The sequence below is a fragment of the Dreissena polymorpha genome, chromosome 7 (assembly GCF_020536995.1).
Source record: "Dreissena polymorpha isolate Duluth1 chromosome 7, UMN_Dpol_1.0, whole genome shotgun sequence".
Taxonomy (NCBI): Eukaryota; Metazoa; Mollusca; class Bivalvia; order Myida; family Dreissenidae; genus Dreissena; species Dreissena polymorpha.
This window is the reverse complement of record NC_068361.1, coordinates 40,174,297-40,202,246: the sequence shown is the minus strand read 5'-3', so window position 1 is coordinate 40,202,246 and position 27,950 is coordinate 40,174,297. Positions and strand designations below refer to the sequence as shown.

The window sequence follows — 27,950 nt, the reverse complement described above, 5'->3', positions numbered from 1 at the left end:
AACAGTAGTCTTTTCCCTCCGCGACCCAATTTCATTCTCGAGGAAAACTTCGGCATAACCGATACTACAATAAATGTAAAGGCGAAAAGTACGACAGGTTTTTATACGGACGTATCGTTCCATAAATTGTTGGTAGACACTTCATCAAGCGCAATGGTGACACAAATAAGACGTGATGCAGGCAACATATCCGTCATTGACACAAAATATAACTTACAAAATGGACAGGCGTAAGTTGTACATTCAAGCTTTATATTTTATTCTAACATATGCTTTTGAATACTACAATATTTCAGTTACATTAAGAGGATTCTTCTGAATCCATGCGTGTGTATACTTAAAGGGGCCGTTTAACAGACTTCACGTTTTGATAAATTGACAAAATTGAAAAAAGTTGTTTCAGATTCGAAAATTTTCGTTTTAGTTATGATATTTTTTAGGAAATAGTAAAACTGACCATTTACCATGCTCTTAAATATCTATTATATGCATCTTTTGACGATTTAAAAACCTGAAAATTATAAACGTCGTGCGACGCAAAACGATTGAATAATTTGGAAAGTTCTGCCGTTGTCCTTATATTTTGGGAAACTACGAGGATTGCTTATATAGGTAAAAAATACATTTGCTATACGCATGAGAATGGATGGTCAAGTGGTCTAGGCTGGAGTCTTTCTGCTCCAGGACTCCAGGGGTCAGTGGTTCGAGCCCTATTGAGGTTACTTATTTCTTTTTTTTAAATTGTATTCTTGTTTTTTACTGGAGATTTTTAGGTCAAATGTTTAAATTTATCAATAAAAACATTTAATGACAAGCTTCAATACATACCAAAATCTGTTAAATGGCCTCTTAAACGGAACCGTACAAAGAAAAAAATTCAAGCAAATGCTAACTAAATAACGAAATCATTCGATGGACTTTATAAGTGAATTACTTTCTAGTAGTTGCTTTTACTTAAATTTCATTAATATAAATTAAGCCTTATCAAACTAATTATGGTATTAAATAACAGATCATGCTCTGCAATTTGTTACATGTGTTACAAAACATTTTGTTTCAGGCTTTGTTTGTCGTTTGAAGCAAAGGGAGGCGGCTATTTAAGAAGCTTAAATACTTATTTAGCGAATCCTGTGTCTGGAACAGTACAATACACAAAATTAACGCAACAAAAGACGATCTGCTACCGGTACGACAGTATCCCACCAGAGCACTGCTCTATATTCGGAAGTTGCAAATCAGAGCCATTAAACCTTCCATATCGAATCGCAAGATCTAGTGAATTAACGGTTGATTTTATTGGATGGACAGACCCAATTCAAAATGGGCTACACACATATACATCATCATCAATTGAAAGTTACCAAATTACCATAAACGAAGTTCCGCCTTCTATCGGATACTTGAGAGTCGATTACACAAAAAATATATTTTCCAAAAAAGTTAATTTTTCCATCAGCACCATGTCACTTAATATTCAATCATCTTCTCCGAGGTTGTATTGTATCACGTTGGAGGTAAAGGATGTGGCAGATAATGTTCGTCAAGCTCGACGATTCGTGCTTTATGACAATTCTAGCTTCATCGAAACATGGAAAGAAAAACACTTCCGCTTCGATTCGGCGTCTGCGGCTTCAAATTTCTTATGGCAAACACATTACAGTGACATTTGTCTCAGCTGGCATGATTTTTTCATAAACAAGTTTTATTTAAACAGCAACCTCTTAAATCCAATAGATCCAGATCCTCATGGTCTTATGAGTGGAATATATGAACAGACACATGATCCTCTTTCAGTTAATGGAACACCTAATGTTCACGGAATAATCAAATATTATGTGTCCTGGAAACTTAATAATTACTCATTTACGACAGAGAGACTTATTCCTAACTTCAAGAATCAGAGTTTCTGCACCAAACTGAATGTTACCGATGGACAAACATACACGTTCAACATGCGTTCAGTGGATATAGTTAACAACACGTACAATGAGAGCAGATCCTTGCACATAGATAGATCACCGCCATTTATTTTTAACATGACGCTGAAGAAGGGGTCAGCAGTATTTGTTCACAACAGTACCGACTTGTCAAAGATGCAGATGACATTCGACGCACTAGATCTCCGCAGTGGACTGCGTACAATAAAATGGGTATTTGGCCTAGTCGATGCATCTACAGAGCTATCGCAGGGTTACTTGGCAGTTGGTCATACACAAAACGTACGTTTTAAATAGTTCTATAGCTATTGTTTACCATTAGCGTTTATATTATTAAGGGGAAAATGTAATTAAGGGGAAAAATATGCATTTTTCGGCGTAGTTATTTAAACCCCCTTTTACTTTTCATATCAGCCAATGAAATCGAATGGAATTTTATCACCAGCAGACAGGAATGAATTAATCCTATGCAAATTTCAATCTGAGAATAATACTTTTAAACACAGGCATTTTCATCTATTTCAAATGAATGTCACAATATATCCATTCAGCTGTTTATGTGGGACTCAAGAATAACAAGTATAGTTGTATCCCTATATTATTAATTTATCATCAGATTTCAAACTCAGAGGTTGCAATTGCGCACTTTTTATTCACTACCTAAATGAAGCCAAGCCAGTTCATAGACGTCGCATCTGATATGCTTAACGCGTGTGACGTAGTGCAGCAAATTGCGGAAGCTTATTTTGCTTATTATTATAAGCCATTTTAATGTGCGGTGCCCTATTTCGCTACGTTGACACATAATGTTCTAATGCACAGGAATTTAATAACGCAGAACAGAAAAACTAACAAATATGTGCAGCTATTATTCAATTGTTTAATTTAACGTGTGTCATTGTTAGCTGTGAATATATCAAAGATCTTGTGTTTTGGCAATATGCACGTTATTTTAGTTTTGTTGTCAGACAAACATCGTGGTTTTACGGAAATAAGTGAAAACTTTAATCTTCAATCTATGACAACTCAAAAAGCAAAAACGTTAAGTTGATGAAACAAGGTATGTAAATAGATGGTATAGATTGCCATAGTAGCAGATGCTTTCGTTACATAAATAATTAAAAACTAAAATCCACATTGGTATTTAAACGTCATTTCAGTTTCGTTTGTCATGTAACTATTTTTTTCATTAATATTGGTTGTTATGGTGATATAAATTATTGAAAACCAACATCCGGACCCTGCAATAAATGAACATTCATTTAAGCTAGGTTTATAATACTTTGTATCATAAGACAACCCTAAGGAGTCTGCTGTATTATCTGTGACAAAGCTCTTGTTAATTGAATGTCCTTTAAGTTAAGGATATTGAAGTGAAGATGATATTACAGATCTACTACATATTAAAGTAGAGTTTTACTTCCTTTGTACATGATTGCTGCAATTTAGGTTTGATGATTTCCATCAACTAATTATCGGACGGCAATGTCAGTGCTTAAATATATATTGAAACTTTATTAATATTAGGCTAACCAACCACAATAACCGATACAAATGTCTTGTTATCAATCGCAAGTAGAACACACTTTTAAAACAATGCTTTTATCACATGCTATACCCTGTTTCCCATGTAATACAACCATTACATATTTTTTATATTACACATGGGTAATACAAGATTTTAAAGCATTTTCATTGGCTTAGTTTTCGTTTATTGACCAATCGCATTTTGTTATTTTGCTGAAATGACGTTGCAACGTCAAATGACGTCACGAAATGTAAACAACATTCGGGATTTATCATTATGTTTGCGTAAATATTTATTTAATTTGCTAATTTAAAAGCATGTGATAAAAAAGACCTGACACTCGTTGTCATATCATACCAAATTTTATTAAACTCGTCCAGGAAATTCGTTATTAAGCTCGCCAAAGGCGAGCTTACTATCAACATTTCTGAACTCGTTTAATAAAATATGGTATGACAACTCGTGCCAGATCCTATATGTATGTATAACCAGTTTGTTATCGGTTTTATTTTAAGCGTTTAATCAATGAAAGTAACGTGTGTGTTTTTAGAGAAAATGCCAGAAAATCGATTTAAATGTGCGACAGTGTTGAAAACAATAATTTACGGTAACAAATGTGTAAATGTGAGAATGTGAGTATTGTCAAAACTACGCCGAATAACTTTTTAAAGGACATATATGATTCTTAATGTACAAATGGATTATTGAACATGAATTTCAGACAACAAGTCCAGACGAATCGTGTCATTGTTATTGCCCAGACATTGGTAGATGCGAATTCTTCAACTATTCAATTTCTCTAAATAAACTCATTGAGGCAGACAAACATATCGGGGAAAACAACAGAAGTTATTTCTTCACAATTACTGTCTCTAATAATGCGCTACTTTCGACCACAGAACACGTTGATGTGTTTGTGTATGAAGACGAAAAAGGTAAAGATTTAGTTGGGTTTTTAGCGTTGCCATTTTTCAGATTTCAGAATCACTAAGCAGTTATTTTATTATTGTTATGCAAGTGAACTCGGTCTAAGACATTTCTCTCACAGTGTTGTTTAATACATTTTTTTGGATAATAAAGTAGCTTAGATGAAAATCCAATTCTATTCAACATGACATGAATTATCTTAACAAGACTGTGATCACAGCTTTAATCATGCAAAATAGAATTATTGTTTGATATAGCGTATTATTTGTTTGCTGTATCGTATCATACTATCTGAACGAAAAAAAATCCTGATAATGTTCGGGAGTTCAGTGAGGTTAGTTCCATAAACGAATATATATATATATATATATATATATATATATATATATATATATATATATATATATATATAATAGACGCGAGCTTACTAACGAATTTCCTGGACGAGTTTAATAAAATTTGGTATGATATGACAACGAGTGTCAGGTCTTTTTTATCACATGCTTTTAAATATATATCATACCATATATATAGAATATATATATATATATATATATATATATATATATATATATATATATATATATATATATATATATATATTTATTTATATATAGAACGTTATTCATAGTTATATAGAATATATATATATATATATATATATATATATATATATATATATATATATATATATATATATATATATATTATAAAACGCAAATTATATTAATGTGAATGTTAGTGCCTCTATATGCAGATGTTAGGAAGTGTACAATGCTTTATTTATTTATTGATAGTTTTAGTAAAGTTCCAGTAATTCATTGTATTTCGAAATATGTTTTGTATGATACTTTATGAAGTGTGCTCTTTCTATTAGATGTTTACTTTTGTCTTATAGAGAGCACAAACATCAGTCGTCCGGCCATCCCGACATTCGTCAGTAAGTCCGCCGTCATACTGAACTTTTGTTCAACCCATTGAACATTTTTCATCGTAGAGTTTTCATAGTTCACATACTTCGGTAGGTATGATAAGACCCATAAGTATTTTAGGTTTAGTAGGTCTTAGGTTAATGTCACAGGTTTCACATATAAAGAGGTTTGTACATGACATAATATTGATGATAAAATAGCTAGTTATATCATTATTAAATGTTAACAAGCTCTAGTGAAGATACCAACTGGTGCATCTGATTAATTTGTTTTTAGTAGGAAATGTGTTCTTATTTGAAGACAGTATTTTAAAATTCCCCTCATCGCAAATTTTAAGAAATGTCGTGATTGTAGATATAACTTTTTTAAAACATTATGTGCATTATACATTTCCTAATTTCAACATTGAATTAATTATCTTTTATGTATGTAGTTTTTCTAATAATTTGGATTCCACTAGCAAAGAAATACAAACCTGCCTTCATGTGTTACAATATAATGTTGTTGTTTCAAAATCCCTTAGCTCTCTAAGCACACGGCGACATACTTGTGTTATAATTTTGTTCCCAAACAAAACATCCGGCTTTTCATGTTTGACAGTTTTCCAAACCACATTATAATCTAGCACACTTCTAAGCAAAAGTCGTGATCAAGTTATATGTAAAACCGGTTCCATGATTAAAGTTTGAACATTATTTTCAAGTGATTCAAGAAAACATTATTACGAACACTTTAACTGTTCTGTTTGATGCTACAACATGTATTTAGAAAATATATTATATGCACCATTTAATAAATTTGTTTCGAGTAATTGGTTACTTTTTCCAGAAACGTCTTCCTTTTCAATGAAAACGGCAATGACACTAGGGCTTTCACTTACCGTGGCTCTTGTAACAGTTATCGTGGTTACTGCGATGATATTACGAAGACTACGACACGCAAAACAAACTGATAGTAAGTTGTACTTATTTTACTACCGAAAACCATATGTATTAATGCATGTACAGCTTTTGCTTTGGTTGCTTGTCATAAAAGTAATCTTGTGCGGATAACAGTTATATCTTTTTGAATCTTCTGGTGTTTGTTTTTTATTTTTCCTGATATAAAATGCATTATAAAATCTTATTTAAGAAAACTCATCTCGTGAAAAGATTCACGTTCTAAAATAAATTTTAGCATTATACCGTGTGTTTTGTTCTTACATGATGCTTGGTTCTAAAATATTGTCGACAAGAATAAATGTACATGATTATTGTATTAACTTCCTTTAATAGTTACTTAGCAGTGTGTATTCTTTTTGTTCAAACCATTCATTTAGCTTGGTTTGCTCGCTTGGTTTATTAGAGGCACTCTTTAGCCCGTCTTATAGGAAGGACCAGTACTTGGCGTCTTTGCAAAAAAAAAGAGAAACATTTGGGGTCGAAACCATGATCTCCTCGTCGCAAGGCGGGCACAATATAAACTACACCATTTTGACCTTTATGTATTGTGCTGATATGGTCAATATTATGGGCATTTTCACATTTTGGTAAATCGACACAATAAAAAAACGTGTTTCAGATTCGCAAATAATCGTTGTAGTTAAGATATTTGCGAGGAAACAGTAATACTGAACATTTACCATGCTCTAAAATATCCCTTATTTACCATGCTCTAAAATATCTCTTATATGCATCTTTTGACGATTTAAAAACCTGAAAATTATAAAGCGGCGCAACGCGAAAGAAATGAATATTTTGGAGAGTTCTGTTGTTGTCGTTGTATGTTGAGATACTACGAAGATTGCTTATATAAAGTATAAATTACATCACACATTGTATGAACATGGATGGGCGAGTGGTCTAAGCGATATACTTTTACTCCAGGGGTCAGTGGTTCGAGCTCATTTGATGGTGATTTTTTTTCTTTCTTTAATTTCATTATTTTTTTACTGGAGCTTTTAGATCCAATCTTGACATTTATTAATATAAAGAATTTAATGACAAACTTCAATACATGTGAAAATGCCATTTAAAAACGGATTAATTAAATTGCAGTTAAATTGAATGTGCACACAATTGTTTTGCTATATAATTTATATTTGCGTTATTGCTATGAAGTTAATGTTTATTCAAACTTGTGTTTTATTCGGCGTGACTTGACCATTTAAACCCAAATCTTTTGTTTAGAGCGTTGAAGGGCGATTACCACATGTTTAATCATGTTTGTATGTGTAAAGCTATGTCTCATATTTTGATTTGTGTTGTTTAAGCAATAATCCAAATGCCTTTAATAAAATGAGCTGGTATTCGCTAGAATAATCTCGTCTGATTTTGATTTTAAGTAAAAGTTATTCAACACGGATGTTTAACGGGTGTAAAAGTGAACTGTTTAAAAAAACATCCAAACATTAATGTGTACGCTTTCAGTCCCTTATAGCTTTGTAATGTTTGGTCGATCAGATTTCCATTTAGTTCCCTATCAATAGCAACTTAAAATGTGTCCATTTATTGCAGAATCCAGAGCGACCGACAGCCTTGACAACGGTGTAGGTATATATGATGAGTAAGTGTTCGACAGTTGGTATTCATGTCAATAACATAGCACTTACATTATGCATACATTGACTTAAAGCAACTAAACGGTTGTTTGACTTTTTAACATAGACCGTTATAATCAAGCAAACAATAATTCAGCTAACGTAGTCAAAGTGGTAAATAGAAAGCTAAGCATACAAAATATTTGTACACAAAAACATTATTTTAGACACAGTGTTTTTATTATCTGGTTGACCAATTGTATTGTAAACAAATATTGTTATTTTTCTTTCAGACCTAATCCAGCTGTTGGGAATCACATTGGTAAGATCGAACTTGAAAATAAATTGTGGCTCCTGCATTAAATGAAACTTGTCGTGACTTTTCATGTGAAAATACCTATCGCCAATTGGCTTATATCAATATCAATTAAATATATTACGGTCTTTAATAAGTAAAATCGTTTCAGATGACGAAAACATTTATCGATCTTTGGAGATATGTGGGTAAGCATACGTTTTTAAGATATACACATGGAAATGTATTGTACACATTACCTAATTGAAATGCAGATGCAATTGTTTGAGTTAGATTTGTTAATGATATAGGAATAAACATCTCCACTATAATGTGTTTTCATTTTCCTTTAGATCTAACCACGACTGCATTGAAATGTCTACCAGCAATTGCGACTATGAGCAGTTGACAGGTAAAAAGCATGGCCGTTAGATATTTTGTCCGTTGTCTTAAATAGTAATTAATTTTAAGAATTATTGTTTCGGGAGTTAAATTATTCCTATATACATACCCCCTCTAAAAAAATACTTGATTCGGTCAGTTTGCCGTCCACAATATTGTACGGTGCAAAAGTAAAACAACTATAACAGTGATAAAACTATACGACTTGAAATGTCATTGTTAGACAGATACATAGATCTTATTTAGGGATAAATGAGTACTTATGAGCCATAACACTGACTTTCATATGTTAAGCGTTTATGCCATGTGTTTATTATTGACGTCCAGACGTCGGTTTAATTGTCCGTAGCGGAACTTACAACAGTGGAATGCACAAGATACATATCTCTTTCTTCCATATGTTTAAAGTTATTGCAGTGCAGTATATTTTGTCCGGGACATGTCTTAAAAACTAAACAATAAGAAGTTTTAACAAGAAACTCAATACCTAGGTCAAATACATCAGAGGACAGTTAATTACTTTAAAGCCGTAACTCGTGTATGCATATATAAGAGTTTATTGTATATGCTTGTGACTAATCTTGCAATGAAGTGCACACAATACATTAGTTTTCTTTCATAATCTGCACAGTAATGACTCTTTTTAATGTTCTTGCTGACATTATGCGCTGGAAAAATCACCTACACAATAAGGTAGCCAAGTGAAACTACAAAGGTAGGAAGGTTGTATCGCTGGGAAACCATTTCTTAATCAAAACGCTGAAGGCACTGAGGTGTTCGCTATTGCATTATCTTAGACATACCTCATTTTTCAAAATTATGTTATAGCTTTTTATATCTCAAGTTTGGAATGAACAGAAACCATTCTAATTTATAAAGTGTGTGTCTCAAAGCACAGGTCGAGATGTGTGTGCACTGTTAATCCCCATATTAATGTTATAGAGATAACATAGACAAAAAACAATATGTCTCTTTTTTCACAATTGGTTGTGCATTAATTGTCATCCCAGTACCAGAGACGCTCTTTAAACGAAACACGCCATAGAATCAGAAATTGTCGTCCTTGATAAGCTTGTGCGCATTGCACAAGCTAATAATTGTGCACAGGCTAATCTTATTTGACATGCATTAAGCCCCGTTTTCCCTGAAAGCAGCCGATATGTACAGATTTAAATGATAAACTGGCCAATGCCTTCGCTCAAGCTGTTATAAACACCAGACTTTCCAATATCGTCGCACAAGCTCTTAAACACTATTGATTACATACAGGCTGTCTGCAGCACTGGTACACTGCAGAGAGCCTGTATCTTAGCTACGCTAGGAACGATAACCACTGCCTGTTTGAACCTCACCACTACCACGATAACCACTTCCTGTATATACTTCACCAGTGGTAAAAAATATAACATAAGTTGCTCGCTACCTCTCACAATTAAAAATGAGCTTCCAAAGTCATGTGGCAGAGCGGTATAACGGATGTTTGTATGCAGGCCAGCAACAGTGCTAATTACAACAACATTGAATTTTAAATGTCTTCTTTAAGCAATTTTCATATTAATATAAAATATAACAAAAAAGTATGGAAGGTGATGTTTGTTTACATATCAATTCGAATTATCTGGATTATAAGGTCAATATAAATCTAAAAGGTTGTTCATCTCCACGTTTTTTATGGAAACCTTGTACAATTTTACTTCTGAGTATATATTGCTTAAATATATGTTTTCAGTGTTTAACATTTTTTTTTTGGGGGGGGGGGATAAGAAACAACTCAGTTTAATATGGTGTCATAATTCTAATGATTATATACATAGTTGTTGTATATATTTGTTTGGAAATTAGTGAGGACCTGTTTAACTCGAAACTTTTGCATACAGTAGTTTATTTTTTTAGAAAGGGATATGATACAATTACCTGTTGTACAAACGTCTGTTGGCGCTACCTTTGTGTTCATCTAAGGATGTTTAATTGACTTATATATTCATTTGATTTTATGTTTTATTTATGAATTTCGAACCATAATCATCTACCATTTGATTTTGTCGAGTAAAAAATTGTCAATAAACGAAGTGAACTCAAGTTGTTGTGTAGCGGCGTAGTGGACAAAAGCATTCCCGTGATAGTTGTACTATAATAAAAGTATCATGCCACGTAAACGATCTCGCAAGAACTGATTTCGAAAAATGTAAAGCCATACACAAACTAGCTTGCAAACTCATTTTATTTTCTCATGTCAACCAGGACAAAAGTACTCAGCTATAGGATGTAATGCAAAGTACGAGTAATAGTTTAAACATAACGTTAACGCACATTTTGAAGACAAATCGAGTGTTCTGTTTATCAAAGTTACATAACAGAACAAGTTTATTAACTTCCGACATCTATACATACTATAAGAGACTAAAATAACCTACCGTATCACAACACGTTCAACAGCATTTTGGTGAGTAATATTATACGTAATCAATAAATCTTTCGCACAAATAGTCATGTATTATATACGACTTGTTGGTCTTGCAATGCGTCGGACATGATCATACAGTTACTTCACAGAAAATACCATGACAAGTATTAACCTAATAAGTAACTTTTGTATGCACCTTCTGCGCATTATTTGAGACCAACTTTGTATAAATGTTCAATAGATTGTTTCGCGTAATTACATGTTGGTATTGTTACATTATTTCTTAGTGTAGCTTATATAATGATAGATTTGAAATATATTTAATGTATTATGATAGTTCGATGACGTTCATATGGGAACACGATACTATAATATTATCAATGATTTATGTTATATACGAAAGCTAAAGGTATTATTGTTTATTTAATTTCAGGTGACAAAGAAAACCTCTACGAAAATGCAAAAAAAAACAACATCTAACCATTTTATATATAATCATAAATCCGCATGCGATATGTTTTGTTTTTAGATAGAAAGATCTGTATTTAGAAAAAAAAAAGATAGAAAGATCTGTATTTAGAAAAATATAAAAAGATCTGTATTTATAAAAAAAAGCACTATGCCCATGATTCCAATATACCCATAAGATATAAATTATATTACAAGTTTATAGTGATCGATGCATTTTTATGTATTATCATACGATGACGTTTAGAGTTTTACATATTATGACATAATGGCATTTGCATTTACCATGTAATAAGGATATTCTACCCGAACGACATAGCTCCTACATGCAATTAAACTACACGTTTATGTATTCCTCGGACTCTTCTTACAATAAGATGTCTTAAACTGTATATGACAGTTCTTTATTATCATACACACATATGATTGAATATTTTTTATACTGTCGAGCAATGCTTTCCCGTTTTATGGTATCTTATGTTAGGTACAAACCACACAGATTATGTGAAATCATATCCGTTAAACTTTGATAAGTTGCATGTACTCGGGTAGCATCTACATGAACAAATTCTAAGAGAATTTACCATCACAAGTAATTCACTGCATTATTTTTCGACAACACTTCCTACATTTTTCGTAGATAAACTCTAAACACATGTTTGTCACATCTTCCATGTTTATATTTTTCTTTTATTTGAAATACATATTTGATTGATATTGTATTTAATTTTATCTATCGTGCATGTACTCATCGTATCGTATTCTGTGTTTGTCACCATTTCTAGAAATAAAATAAAGGTGGTCAGATCAAAAATTTCGGATTGTATTAAATATGCATAGTTATACCCTGTTGCTATATTCTTTATGTACGTTGAAAAGTTTAAATAATAATGTCGCCATACTCTGTAAAGATAAGGCGTCTAATTAAACTTTGTTATTGCTTTGTAAGTGCGTATTTTCAACCTTTATTATATTTGTACAGGAAATAATTCACTACTGCCTACTTTGATAAATTAACTGTTTACTTGTGCAGAATAATATTGTCCATTCTCAAAACCAACATACGGTTTGTTGTAACTTATTTCAACATATCATTGAAAAAGCTTTCGTACAGAACAGATCTGTATCAGAATATGTCACAACATACATGATACATATATTTTGACAACAAAAGAACATATAGTTCACAAACAATTATTTCACAAAACAACAGTTCGAAAAAAATTACAACGAATTAATAATTTGGGGAAAGGTGGGCTTTCTGTATGAGAATCAATCAGTATGAATTGGGCTAACTCTGGATGATGATCTGAAACACATAATTCTAACATCGCAGTCATCCGGTTTTGCGGTGCTCTACATAAAAACAGAAGAAAAAAAGAAAACACAATTCAAACTTTTGAAATTTAAATCAACAATAAGTTTATCATTCTTGGGTTACTGATCGCGCGATTGAAAATATAAATGTTAACTGGATACAACATCGGTTAGAACGCACTATGCTTGCTGCGAACAATGGTAAAACAAAGTAAATATATGCTCTATGAAAGAAGATTATACAAATTCGCGTATTAAAGAAATACATCAATTTACCACAGACGGGGGCTGATCGCTACGTTATGATTGACTTCATACGTTATATCAGCACTGTGATTGCTTACAAGCAGGCTCAACAAAATAGTTCATTAAATGTTTGCCCAAATATGTGATCAAAATACACAAAGAGGAAAATATCCATACACATGTTCAGTTCTAGAGCATATGTTGTATATAGGCCTATGTGTTGTTTTTTTAAATTTATTCTAACTGATTTATTTACACAATTATGCACTGGTGCGGTGCTTCAATCCAAATCCACCTGATCCAAATTAGCATTTTAAAATGTTTTTTGTTGTCTTGATCAATACAGATGACGCCATCAACAACATTGACAAAATTTCGATTGATACAGCTACTTGTACATGTTTAAAACCTGTGTTGTCTATTCGACGCTATTTAAACGAGTACATAATACAAATAAATGACGCTGGGAATATATTATCTTACTGCGCATGCGCAATTGTGTGGTCCTATAGTTTGTCCATGATAAGATCGAAATATTTTGTTATGTGCATACACCTTTATTGTAACTAGAGCTTTGTCACAGACGTGACGTATACCCCCACGTGCCGCATTGACACAGACTATTTTGCATGCTGTCTTCACAAACAAGAGAATCAAATTTAGGGTGATTTTTAAGAATTATAATGCCATCATCATTTATGGCCATTTCGACCTTTGAACTCTTGAATTCTTTCGCATGACATGCCGTCCAAATTTATGGCCATTTTTTTACTTTTGAACTCCAAGTGTGACCTAGACCTGGGAGTTATCGACATAATTCTTTCGCATGACACATATTCCAATGATTGTGAACAAATGTACCAGGTATTTTTAAAATCTCAAAATAAATGACATAGTTATGGCCTGGACAAGATCATTAATGGCCATTTTTGACCTTTGAACTCACATTGTGACCTTGACGTTGCAGATATCGACGTAATTCTTTCGCGCGACACACCGTCCAATAATGGTAAACAAATGTGCCAAATGATTTTAAAATCTCACAATGAACAACATAGTTATGGCCCGGACAAGCTCATTAATGGCCATATTTGACCTTTGAACTCAAATTGTGACCTTGACGTTGGAGAAATCGACGTAATTCTTTCGCGTGACACACTGTCCAATGATGGTGAACAAATATGCAAAATGATTTTAAAATCTCACAATGAATGACATAGTTATGGCCCGGACAAGCTTATTTATGGCCATTTATGACCTTTGAACTCAAAGTGTGACCTTGACCTTGGAGATATCAACGTAATTCTTTCGCGCTACACACCGTCCAATGATGGTGAACAAATGTACCAAATGATTTTAAAATCTCACATTTGAACTCCAAGTGTGACCTTGACCTTGGCGATATCGACGTACTTTTTTCACGCGACACACCGTCCCATGATGGTGAACAAATGTACCAAGTTATTTAAAAATCTAACGATAAATGACATAGTTATGGTCCGGACAAACTTTCGGTTTAAAACACACTAAGTGACCCCGTGATCTAGTCTTTGACCCGGCATGACCCATATTCAACCTTGACATATACATCATCAAGATACAACTTGTGACCATGTTTGGTAAAGATCGGATGAAATTTCGGGACAGACCGACAGACCGACAGACCGACCGACCGACATACCGACAAAGTGACCCCTATATAGCCCCCATTACCAATGGTAATGGGGGTATAATTAAACGCTTGTATAATTACAGTATATACTATGCTTGTAAGACCAAGTTGATAGTAATATCACGGCATTTTAACAGCGTATTACATCGTTACCGTTCGCAGGGCATCAGTTTCAGAACTCTATAAATCATCTATCTTTTACGAATAAAGAAGTATGTACAATATAAACATCAAATTATGTTTAGTATTGAAAGCCAAATTAAAGCAAAGGTTGACATTTATTTGAATATAATATCACGGTTCCCCATTTACGATTTTACACAACTAGGCGATTTAACAGAGATCAAGACAATGATTTTCGTATGAACATAGATTTAAGATTTTGCATTGAAGTAAATATACTTTGCTTTAGATACACTATCTTTTATCAGGTTAAACTCTTGTGAGATTGAAGGTGGACTTAAGAGTTTTGTCAGTAATGTTTTAAACAATTTAGGCCGGAAATATATGCTTTGTGTTTCCTATACTGAATTGTCGAAACGTTCCCAAAATACGAAAGCAAATTCATAAATGTGAATGTCGATCTGTTCACTTATTTGTTTAAATATTGTAAGTGATGATTTAGACACATCCCCAATTCATGATCCATGAAAATGTATGTAACCAGTTTTTAGAGAATTTAAGGAAGTTTGCATTCCATAAATGTCGAAACTATGCACAAATTCTGACATCGTTCCATTTTCCAAGTCCACTCCGAAGAACAATACTCATATTTTATCAAATAGAGACAATTGTGTTATGTTATTAAAATAAATAAATACATAACGTATGTTTGGATGTATATTACAAGAGCTAAATTAATATAAATATATGTTCGTAAGTATCAACAGTATATATCTCGAGTTATACAATTACGTACCTTCGTATGTCACTAAACTATACATTTAAATCATTGGTTAACCAGGGTCAGAGTTTACTAAACACGTTTGTACTTATCGTCCATAGAACACTTGACTGTAGGGTTTTGTAAGAACCTGAATAGCGATAAAATATTCTAATAAGGGAATGCCTTTTTGTTCAATGAAATTTGACAAACAAGGAGGTATACATCAAAATAAAAAATGTGTAAAGCGCGAGTTGCGTGTGTGTATAATACATATCTTCATGTTTAAAGTCGTGTACAAAACACTTTATATGATGCTTTGAAAACAAATTGCAATTTTGGATCTCTGTTTATAAATGTGTTTGTTTTAAAGATATATGCCTATATTTACCTGTAAAACATTGCAATTTGTATTGATAGTTTACATGTTAATTTGTTAGTTTATAATAGAATTCCTTAATTTGATTTCAAACAGGTTATCATTGAATTATTTAGACAATACTCTTCTCACAAAGTCATATTGCATAAGAAATAATAGCACTTTAATTTTACAGTCGACTGTGAAAACTGATTTGAACATATATGTGAAAATCCGCGGCGCAGACCACACTCTCGAGTAAGATTGAAGGAAGTAGCAAAAACATGTCATTGAATAGCAATCGTTTGACCAAAAATGCAAGTTTTGCATTAGCGTTTCATGCATTACGCCGACTCTGGATGAAAATCAACATATGATAACACCTTTAGAAATAAAGTGAACATACAGGGTTTATACATACTTTTGGACTTTTGTCCAAACCAAAGACCTATCAATATACTACATTACATGTATATTGATAGATCTTTATCCAAACAAATAAATAATTATGTATTCAATTATTGCTTTGGTTTGGTGACAATGACTGTATATATGTCACACTGCAATATTTGGATCAGCATTTGCTCGGAAAAAATCGATTTTGTAAAATGACGACTTATATTAATTTACAGGTGTGTTTTTTACTTTTTATACTTAGAAGAAAAAATCATTCATTGAGAATAAGAGAATAAAAATGGATAAAATAACAAATTGTGAAGTTGGTTCACATATTCTAAGAAAAACTGATAAAAAAATGTTCTTGTAAATAATATCGGGCGTGTATGGGGTGTTCAGGGTAGAGATGTTTTTGTGTTTCTTGGTTGTAGCTCCCTCGGGAGGAGGGGCACAGCTGGTACTCACCAGACATTTAATTTTCAAGTTCTGGTTCCGGGATCTTGACCCAACCACATCTTAGTAACCACTTCTACTGGCGGGCAAAACGAAATGAGGGGGGCTGACACGACCAGGTGGTAAGTTTGCAGCCCCGAACATCGTAGACAATGACATAAGCACCAACAACATCAAAGACGTCCTGCTGCCATTGGCCGAAGAAGTTCTTGGGAAAGAGCCAGCCATGGGAAACCGCCAAGATAATTGACCTTTGCGATAGGAGAAGAAAGCTGAGGCATGGACAGTACACCAGCCAGGAGTCTAGGACGGAATTCCAGAAAGCAAACCATGAGGTCAGGAAGAAGATGAAAGAGGGCATGGAGGAGTGGATTCAATAGCAATCTATCGACATTGACACAGAGCTGACCACACGCAGCTTTTAAAGGCCTATCGCACCCTCAAGACCCTCACAAAGACCAGTCAGCCCAAGACCAGAGGTATAACCGACGCTGATTATGGTGATAAGTATAAGTATAATAACAATTCATGTAAAATGTGAGAAAATGCGTATTTGAAACATATTTTTTGTTGATCATGTTTTATTGTACATCAAGCATTCTTTTAATTATTTTATGTGGAATATGCTATTTGATTATTTCTTTAAAAACTATTCGTTAGACTTATTGTGTAAGTAGAAGCATATTATAATTTATAACATCAAGACGGAATTATCTTTCTGACTTTCACCAGTGTATGATCTTTCTGACTTTCACCAGTGTATGTACACGAATTGTCATGCTTGTCCCTCGCCAAACAGTCGACATAATGCCAAACATCAACAGTCGACATAATGACAAACAACATCAACAGTCGACATAATGCCAAACATCAACAGTCGACATAATGCCAAACATCAACAGTCGACATAATCCCAAACAAAAACAGTCGACATAATGCCAAACATCAAATTATAAATATAAAAATTGTTATTAAGTTTTTAATCGTTTCTATCGAAATGTCTTTTTACTATTTGCATTCGTCTGGTCTCGGTGGCGTTAACGATATTGTGTCCGCTGTATGATCGCTGACTCGTGAACTGCAGCCTCGTCAAAGGATCTAAATAATGGAACACAGCCAGGGCCACTTCGGAAGTAATCTGATAAGATTCAAATCTCAATTTACTTTTGTTGTAGAACGAAATAATGTATAGGTCGTTTAATTTACATAAACGTTTCAAATAAAGCTGGCAATATTTATAAAATGAAAGCTTTCCGAACTGTAGTGATGTATGAACAAAACGAGCTTAGGTTCATCATTTTAAAATCGGCTTAAGAGTTTTGTAGAAAAATGAGTCTGTTTTTAATCACAAGTCATCTTAGATGAATCATGTAAAGCTAAGCGTAAAATAAGCTTTTGAACATACATATATAGTTTAGTGTATTTTTGCATTTTAATAATCATTCGTAATTTGATAAAGAAGACAGTATTTCATATACCAATTAAGAAAATTTCTTTTACGAAAAATTGAATCTTTTACGTCAGGGGTAGCAATAAACTATTGTCTTTGCTATTCGGCAATCAAGATTGCCAAATATAGAACCAGATGTTTCATTATATAAGTTAACTAAATTGCGAATCATATCGTTACAAACTCTTAATTTGTTATCTGTTTTCAAATGACGATGTTTTATATGTATTGTTAGTAACAATTTAGTCATGATTACTATATATATCTAGAACACAAGGAAACACTCAATTTGTCAATCTGTACACATATATGCCGTTATCATGTGTCATACATTAAAACATAATGTACAATGTTGATAATTAATTGATTCCATGAGACAAATCGCTTTGTAGTGAAATGGTTATATTCTTTTTAAAATATTTAACACGACCATTTAAAGAATACAATATTAAAGCACGATTAATGGCCAGTGTGAAGGATTTTTACATTTTAAATCATGTAAATCAGTTTAAATCGTATAGGACAAACGGGAAACAAATGTACTTAGAAATCACAATGTTAATTATTGGAGGTTCAAACCGGTTGAACGACGCGAAGAACTTGAAATCGTTCTATTTTAATTTACCCTATTGCTCCAGCGACAATGAGGGAAAATATATCATTTGAAAACGCTAGCTATAACTCTCCACACTGTTAAATAAGTCAAACATGCGTTAGTGTTTCATTAGACTACATGCGAGTTTCGAAGAAGTAACAGACGGAAAAGAATTCGGAATATAGACTTTCATTTCAAAATTTGAAAAATGTATGGTATCGTCTTGCTTGCTACTTGTTGGTGCTTAATAGAATGTAAGTTTGTTTCCAGTTTTAAATGTCTTTCTTTAAAATTATATTATTATGTATTCTTTATAAACGAATTATATTAACGAATCAGGTGATATTCGAAAATCGCTTTAATAATAATGTACGTTTTACTTTTGTCATACGATGATAGTTTAGGATAAATCAAGTTTTAATTTGTCGAAAATTGCTTTATACGTTTCAAATAAAATAAAATAAATTATATTACGAGATACGATAATTGTTTCTTTTGTTTTTCAAACCACTTAAAGAGAAGTATTTTTTTTATAAAACATATCATTGGTCTTATAGTTAATGGATATGATGTTGAACGACGTTTCTGCTACATACTTCTTACAATTTTCTGAATTTGTCTTACAGGAAAGGTGCTTACGTCAGCAAACAGGTAAGGGGCTAAAATGGTGGGCAATTTCTAAAGAAACTTAATTCAGTTCCAAAAGTATGAAGTTGTAAACATAATATTTTGAAAATCATACAAATCTATTATTGTAAGAAACTGAATATGGGTTTACTTTTTCGACGTATATGTCGTTTATTATCATGTGTGATGTAACTCTCAAAATATATAACAAAACATCTCACATCATGGCGTTTGGTATTTGCAGTAAAGCAGCTTCAGTGATAATGGACAATGCAGCTTCAGCCATTGAGGACATTGTAGCTTCAGCCAATGAGGACAATGTAGCTTCAGCCATTGAGGAAAACACAATTATGTAAACGTTCTTGACTTAACGTAAATGCCCTCGCCAAATATCGTGACTGTACTTGACTAGTAATGACTGAGATTAATCATTCCAACACCCACTATCTGTCTTACTGTATTATTTAACATGTGTCAGGCATAAGTAATGTTGTCGGATGACTAACAAATTTATGTTTTGAAAGGTCAATACTGAAAAGATTATTTCAGTATCAAGCCAACAGTGTTACATAAGAAGTGTGAATGTGTGTGCTACAAAAGCATGCTACTGGAAAGAAGCTACTTTAGAATATGTCTCTATAAAATAGTACTGATCTTACACAGTTACCACACCAAGTGAAACACATATCTAATAACCTTGTTTTAAAATCGAGGTCGATTCAATTTTCTTCCGCATTCATGTTTTTACTTAAGATACAATTATTCTGTAGCTTTGTTTATGAACTTTTAACCAAAGTTGCGGCTGTCTCTAACAAATTGGTTAACGGTAAATTTATGGCGTCACGAGTAGAATAAGTGCAGATCTGGGCCGTTTGTTTTTATCCTGTACTTATACAATGTAAGTCAATTGAAATGATTTATTGAATTACCCTTGTAATATAAGGTTTGCACTCAAACATTAATAAAATGAGGGCATAAAGAAGTTGAACGTTTAAATATATGATGCTACGTCTCTAATAAGGTCTGATCAAAGACGAGATGTGGTTGATACTTCAATAAGTTGTGCATCAAAATTTTACAATTGTGTTGCCCTGGTTTCCATTGAAAAGACAACGGTAATAAAGTTGATATGTATTCTAGTGTATTTTGCTTAAAATTAAATTGCAGTGGTATTATGTAAATTAGTATATGCATTTCATGTTTACGTTTCATGAATAGCTCAAGCAAAATTGAGCGGTTATGGAACTCCTTAAAATCGTTTTAAACCCCTACGCTCTTCATGGACGGTTCCATCCCGGTAATCTCAATTTTATTCATTGTAATGTGTATTTCTGAGTTGTCTATTACATTTGCTGTGTATTTAACTGTTTTGCAATTGGTTCCTTGCCAAGATAAAGGACAACACGCTTTAAGATTTCTCTCCTTTGTATATATTGACGTTGGTATGAAATAAAACATATTGGTAGTATACTTCACATTTGAACTTAAACCTTGGCCTTATACCTAAGCTGGTGATTATCGTTTGTTCCAAAGGGATGCTTGAATCCCTACATGTGTAAAGACATTCTGTACAGGCCAATAACTATTCACAAATGTTCAACCTGTAAGGTGTATAAAGCATTGAATTTTAAGTGTGACCTTGTTATTCAACCTAGGGGCATGAACTTTGTTTGCTAAATCATCAACTAAGGGTGTTAACCTTGAACATAGGAGGCTGGTTTTATCTAATATGTAATGTGGGCTAAATACACTCATCAATTACATGAAATAAACACAATAAAATAATTGTACATTTTATTTATAGAATTATATGACTTTCAAATCAAACTTAAAACTTATTATGTTAAGAAACATCGTTTATGCAACTAAAACCACAGAGAAAATAAAACATTATTGAATGAAGGCATGAAATGATAAGAACACTATTGATCTTCAAAAACCACAGACAAATATCATAGATTTCAAAGTAATGCATGTATGTTACAAATTTTGTCCTTGACAACCAGTATAGCATGTATTGATGTGGTCAATCAAACACTATTAAAACATGACATAACAATTTTAAAATTTACATCGATCCATGAATAATGTACAATGTAGAAAACAGCTGTTGCAAACTTGCACAAATATTTGATGCACACCTAAATTCCCTGAATTTCATTAAGCAAGTCCATTTGTTTTGTAATAGTTAGATGTTAAGTAATGTGATATTTACGAGTAACACTCATTAAAAAACTAGAAATTTTTACTAACAAGTGTCTTCATTTCAACTGGCTTTGGGACACGAAAGTTTCTACAAAGAATTTACTCCAAAGTTTGCATTCAATTTATCATAAATTGTCGTTTCATCTTTTTGCGCCTTAAGAACATGTGAAAACTGATCACAAACTCGTTCAAAGTGGGATCCCTCCCAGAACACCTTCCCACACTGCTGACAACAGAAAAACTTCTCCACTTTGTCAAACATACTGGGAGGCACAGTCTCTGTTTGAACTGAGGCCGACGTTGACAAAATAGTGGCAGTGCACCAGTCTATGTTGTACTCAATGAACCTTGACACCATCTCCTCAGAGCAATCATTAGACTGGCTACCCACTCCATATGTAGAGGAGCCTTCTCGGCCACCATTCAGCCCTAGTTCAGATGAACTGAAACAAGTGAGAATTTTATTGAATATGAAATACGTGATATAAGATCACCCTGAAAACATCATGAAGCCAAACAATATGACAACAGAGGTGTCTCAAACAACCAACAATTGGTTCTCCAAATGCACTTAATAACTAACTGAAAACATACTTATATCTTTATACTTCTAATTTTGTATATTTTTTAGCAAATCATTACAATCGCATTACAAACGATTCAGGTTCAGAGGTTGAACCTGAAAAATGTATTTCATTTATCTAGCAGGAAACAATAACATATGATTTTAGGTATTTCATGAATACTTAAATTATTCTCCTAAATTAGACGGGTTATTTATTCATGAATGCTTTCACATTTTGAAATTAATCAGCATTCAGTAACAAGCACAATTTTAACATATATTTTCTTGACCACCAAATGTAATACATCCCCAGTACCTGTGCAATGCCTCCGAGTGCTGGGCGATGATCTGCAGTTTCCTTTGAGACAGCAGTTTCATATCCTCAGATGGAATGGTAGCATACACATTTCCATTGCAGATCTAGATGAAATGAGATATCAGATGGAATGGTAACATACACATTTCCATTGCAGATCTAAACGCATGATATATCAGATGGAATTGTAACATACACATTTCCATTGCAGATCTAAAGGAATGATATATCAGATGGAATTGTAACATACACATTTCCATTGCAGATCTAAATGAATAATATATCAGATGGAATGGTAACATACACATTTCCATTGCAGATCTAAAGGAATGATATATCAGATGGAATGGTAGCATACACATTTCCATTGCAGATCTAAAGGAATGATATATCAGATGGAATGGTAACATACACATTTCCATTGCAGATCTAAAGGAATGATATATCAGATGGAATGGTAACATACACATTTCCATTGCAGATCTAAAGGAATGATATATCAGATGGAATGGTAGCATACACATTTCCATTGCAGATCTAAAGGAATGATATATCAGATGGAATGGTAACATACACATTTCCATTGCAGATCTAAAGGAATGATATATCAGATGGAATGGTAACATACACATTTCCATTGCAGATCTAAAGGAAATGATATATCAGATGGAATGGTAACATACACATTTCCATTGCTGATCTAAAGGAATGATATATCAGATGGAATGGTAACATACACATTCCATTGCAGATCAACAGGGTATATATATATATTAGAAAAAGCCCACAACACATGGCTCCTAAAAATGTAGATATATCAGCAAAATCTCCTATGCACTTATTACAAAATGTATTGAAGTATGGGCAAATGTGGTAAAAATTTAAATTTACAATCTGTCATGGGTCAATTTAAAAATTATCCGAATGCAATAAACCTTGATTAATATACAATATTTCAAAACATAAAATTTATTACTTTATTCCAAAAAAAGAAGTGAGATAAACATTAATAGAACATGCGTCTAGTTTCACTAACCTGGCATCTGCTGAAGATATCCGACTGTTTGACCTGCACGTTAAAATGGTTGAGCACTTCCACCACCTGGTCTTTGGCCTTGTCACACATGACATTGTAACACATGTCTGGACCTACATTGGCTGATATCTACAACATAAACTGAATGTATTGTCATTATGTCTAGGCCTTCATCGACTGCTAATGTCTGAATCAACAATAGCTGCTATTGTGACTACAAACATGAGCCTATATTCACTATATCCATTTATCAGTATAAAGTAAAAAAAGTATAAGAAAAAATTCATGGCACATTAAAATGTGTTTATTGCTGATTGTTTAAAATAAAACACGCATGCCTCCCAAATGGGCTGTCAGTTGTAGTGGCAGCCATTGTGTGAATATGTTAGAGTATGATTGGCAATTAAAAGAAGAATCGATTTGAATCACTGTGAGCTTGAACTTTGACCTAGTGACCTGAAAATCAATAGGGGTCATCTGCCAGTCATGACCTATGTCCCTATGAACTTTCCTGATCCCAGGCTTAAGCGTTCTTGAGTTATCATCCGGAAACCATTATACTGTTTCGAGTCACTGTGACCTTGAACTTTGACCTAGTGACCTTAAAGTCCATACAGGTCATCTGCTGGTCATGACCAATGTCCCTATGAACTTCATGATAGCAAGTCTAAGCGTCACTATGAACTTTCCTGATCCTAGTTCTAAGCATTCGTGAGTTATGATCTGGAACTTTTTTTACTGTTCCAAGTCACTGTGACCTTGACCTTTGACCTAGAGTCCTGAAAATCAGTAGGGATCATCTGTCTGTCATGACCAATGTCCCCACGGTCTTTCCTGATCCCAGGCTTAAGTGTTTTTATGTTATCATCCGGAAACCATTAACTGTTTCGAGTCACTGTGACCCCATTTTACTGTTTCGAGTCACTGTGACCTTGATCTTTGACCTAGTAACCTGAAAATCAATAGGGGTCATCTGCCAGTCATGAAAATGTACCTATGAACTTTCCTGATCCCAGGCCTTAGAGTTCTTGAGTTATCATCACTCAAACTGGAATGGTACTAAAATCCAGTGCTTAAAATTTACCAGGGGTATATGAAATTTTATTGTTGACAGGTTATTTGCATACATGCCCTATAGATGTTTCCTGGATGCTTAATTTCCACACACTTATCAATATACTTATTACATTTTCCGTAATAAGCATATTCATGTTATCAAAAATTCAAATGTATTTTGCTCACAAGTCTTACCATGTGATAGGGAAGGCCACTTGATAGGATGACCCTGTTCTCACGGTGACTGACCTGCATCAAGCACAGTATTGTTGGAACTGTACCTATTGGAACTACTTGACATAGACATGTTAGCAGTGAATGCGTCATTTATTTCATACCACAGTGCATTGGATTTTGTAAGGAATAGGGCCTTTGGAATTCTAACCATAAACAAGGGACAAAATTGTCACAAAACCAGGTTTTCAACTCGAACTGTGACCTTGACCTTGGAGATATTGACGTAATTTTTTACTGCGACACACCGTCCAAAAATGGTGAACAAACGTGCCAAATGATTATAAAATCTCACAATGATTGACATAGTTATGGCCCAGACAAGCTCATGTATGGCCATTTTTTGACCTTTGGAATCAAAGTGTGACCTTGACCTTGGAGATATTGACGTAATTCTTTCACGCGACACACCGTCCAATGATGGTGAACAAATGTGCCAAATGATTTTTAAATCTCACAATGAACGACAAAGTCATGGCTCGGAAAAGCTTTTTCCGCCTGCCCACCAGCCCGCCCGCTGACATTCGCCAATCTAATAACCAGTTTTTTCCTTCGGGAAACCTGGTTAAATATAGAATGAAATGACAAAGAGTTTCTGATCTTTTATTTAACATGTGTTAACAGTAATATTCTGATAAATTCATAATGTTATAAACATTTTCTCATTGGATTTTGTTTATGTAATTTCCCCAATATCAAGTCAACCGAATGTTAAGCTTTAAACAAAGACTTAAAATCTTAAACATGATATTAGAATATAAAAAGGATTCTACTTTTAAGATCACATGTACCTCTATGGCCTGAGAGTGTTCAACATATGGGTCCATGATGTGAACATCTACACCACAGCTGCGCAGCTGTCTGCCCAGGCCCTGAAGCATGGTATCCACGACAACCCGTAGATCCCCTGGTGAACAGGGCTGACCGGAAAAGGGGCGTGGCTTGGTGGGCTAGAGAGAGAGTGATGGGAAAAATGATGGTTGATTGCAGTACTGTTGTATCTGATTGACATCCTTAAAGCTGGTAGAATTATTTGGCAGTTAACCTTAAGTTGAAACCTTTTTATCTAAGCTTGATTGCAGCAAAACCATAAGGCTTATATAAATGTTCTCAAGTCCATTTCCTGGGTAGAACCAGTACTTGGTTTTTGGAGTGGAGATAGCATTTGATTCTTAAAACAAATTGAATATGTATTAAATTTTGAATGTGTAAACCATTTCATGATATATTGAAAACATTGCTGCCATGTGTTTGTAGAATCTATTTCATATAATGATATTTGCATAATAAACATTTGAGATAATTAACATATTCATTTTTAATACACTTCAGTTTAAAAACTCTTAAGATAAAAGATACCATCAAAATGCTCTTTTAAACCATGTTAAACTACACAAGACAAGGGTAGCATTACTAAACTCAGAAACATGTTACCAATTTTCTGGCAGGTTTCTGTCTATGGTCACCCCTCTGTTTTGCCCGTTTTTTCTCATTTTTGCTGGGTCTGAGCCACTTTTTGGAAATACTGGGCTCCAGGTCAATATCCTCCCCCTGTTCCTGGGCCAGCTTGATCAGCACATCATATAAGTCTAGTAGGACATACGCATCGAGGGCTGGAAAATGGAAAAGACTTAATATTCCATTTAGCCTCGCTCTTCAAAAACAGCGCTTAATGCATGTGTGTTAAGTGCTGTCCAAGAGTAGCCTATGCAGTCCGCATCAGGCTTATCAGCGAAAACACTTTCAGCCTAAACACAATTGTAACTAAGAGACTTTCTGAAACAAAAAATACGATAAAAATGGAAAGTGTTGTCTTTGATTAGTCTGTGCAGTTCACACAGGCTAATCTGAGACGATAATTTACACACATGCATTAAGCTACGTTATCCCAAAGCAAGGCTAAATTCTACAAATATTCATTTCAAGTTCTCAATGCTAGCTGCACTGCAAATGTTCATTATGTGCGAGTATTTTACAGTTTATGAGGTCCTACATCCCATGGGGCTGCATTATGTGAGGACCCTTAATGTTCCCCAGAATATACTACTTGACCAATATTCAGATAATAGCCCCAATATCTAGCTATTAATAGGCTTTTACTGAATAATATTCAATTTTATCTTATGCTGTGGTGAGTAATAAGATCAACTGTAAAAAAACACACCTGACTCATATTCTGACCACAAACAAAATACTCATGTGTCCGTTTGACAGTTAACATAGCATCACAATATATGGTTATCTTGTCACACACTGTTTTATTCTTATACAGCAAATATTTTTGTTATCTTTCACAGGAGTGTTACATGCGTTTTTTTTTGTACATACTATCAACATTTGCAAAAACATTATTATTTGTAAATTATGTTTATTGATGTATCATAGATGCTTTTTGCACAAACATTATTGTTATAAACACCATCTAATTGTATACCAAAATTATATCAAAACAACAACAGGGAACCCTAATATTTGGAAAATATTAAATACTGTGTTTTTTTTCTACTGTCTCAACCAATTCAATAAAATGTGTTGATGTGAAGGTCACTCAATAAACACTCTTATTTTCACCTGCATATTTGACTTGCTCAGTCCTCAATGGCCGCCGCTCCCAGTTGGACATCTGCTCAGACTTGTCCAGTGGTCGTCCCATGCAACGTTTGACAACGTCACTGAGTCCCCTCTCCTGTCCCTCCCCGTCCCCCTGACCCTCGGGCTCTGGTCTGTAGACCAGGTCACTGTCATCGTTCTCTACCAGGAACACTGCTGGGGACTCCTTGAGCTTCAACTGATAGCAGGATTAAATACTGTAAATAATTATCATTCTTCGGACATTAGTTTTTGTTGATTTTGTGGGTTGATATATCCGCATATTTAACCCTTTACCACTTAGATAAGTATTTTTACGCATGTATAGTCCCTTAGAAAGTTACATTTACTTAAAGACCTTTCTTACTAGATTCAAGTTTTTAAGGCTTCATTTTCAACCCTTAGATACTGATGAGAAGCAAACAGCAAAAAACCTGAATGAACTGCGAGTTACTCATAGGCTGTTCTGGTTTTATGCTGTTTGCACATAGCCATTAAAACCTATCAAAATATGACACACACACATTTCCCATTAAAAAAA

The 27,950-nt window shown here is 33.6% G+C and overlaps 2 protein-coding genes and 1 long non-coding RNA gene across 9 annotated transcripts in view; 2 read left to right on the top strand and 1 right to left on the bottom strand.

Moving 5' to 3' along the window:
• The first annotated feature begins 4,205 nt into the window (after nt 1-4,205).
• LOC127839655 (uncharacterized) lies at nt 4,206-11,423 on the top strand. The gene is made up of 7 exons (XM_052368038.1): nt 4,206-4,400; nt 6,153-6,278; nt 7,820-7,868; nt 8,136-8,164; nt 8,310-8,346; nt 8,491-8,549; nt 11,377-11,423. Exons 2-7 carry the CDS (start codon nt 6,170-6,172, stop codon nt 11,421-11,423), a joined length of 330 nt encoding a protein of 109 aa, XP_052223998.1. The 5' UTR covers nt 4,206-4,400; nt 6,153-6,169.
• Nucleotides 11,424-19,296: 7,873 nt separating this feature from the next.
• Nucleotides 19,297-20,878, top strand: LOC127837409 (uncharacterized). The gene is made up of 2 exons (XR_008029275.1): nt 19,297-19,432; nt 19,653-20,878. It is a non-coding gene; the product is annotated as an uncharacterized LOC127837409 (long non-coding RNA).
• A 310-nt stretch (nt 20,879-21,188) lies between these two features.
• Nucleotides 21,189-27,950, bottom strand: part of LOC127837406 (exonuclease mut-7 homolog) — a 49,137-nt gene continuing 42,375 nt past the window's right edge. The window contains exons 15-21 of one of the 7 annotated variants that reach the window (XM_052364460.1): nt 27,392-27,608; nt 26,255-26,433; nt 25,612-25,770; nt 24,782-24,835; nt 23,531-23,659; nt 22,495-22,598; nt 21,189-22,056 (exon numbers count right to left, since the gene is read on the bottom strand). In XM_052364460.1, coding sequence (XP_052220420.1) covers nt 21,702-22,056; nt 22,495-22,598; nt 23,531-23,659; nt 24,782-24,835; nt 25,612-25,770; nt 26,255-26,433; nt 27,392-27,608 — 1,197 coding nt within the window. In that variant the 3' untranslated portion in view covers nt 21,189-21,701. Of the gene's footprint in view, nt 22,057-22,494; nt 22,654-22,793; nt 22,924-22,955; nt 23,086-23,530; nt 23,660-24,781; nt 24,877-25,611; nt 25,771-26,254; nt 26,434-27,391; nt 27,609-27,950 lie in introns of those variants that run through there. The other 6 variants (XR_008029274.1, XM_052364462.1, XM_052364464.1 and 3 more) reach the window with 6 other exon arrangements.

Excerpts from the sequence above, each read along its gene's own strand:
- LOC127839655 (XM_052368038.1), top strand. The coding sequence starts at position 6,170 with ATGAAAACGGCAATGACACTAGGGCTTTCACTTACCGTGGCTCTTGTA. Across the intron at positions 6,279-7,819 it reads ACACGCAAAACAAACTGATA|AATCCAGAGCGACCGACAGC; the intron begins GTAAGTTGTACT and ends CATTTATTGCAG. Across the intron at positions 7,869-8,135 it reads GGTGTAGGTATATATGATGA|ACCTAATCCAGCTGTTGGGA; the intron begins GTAAGTGTTCGA and ends TTTTTCTTTCAG.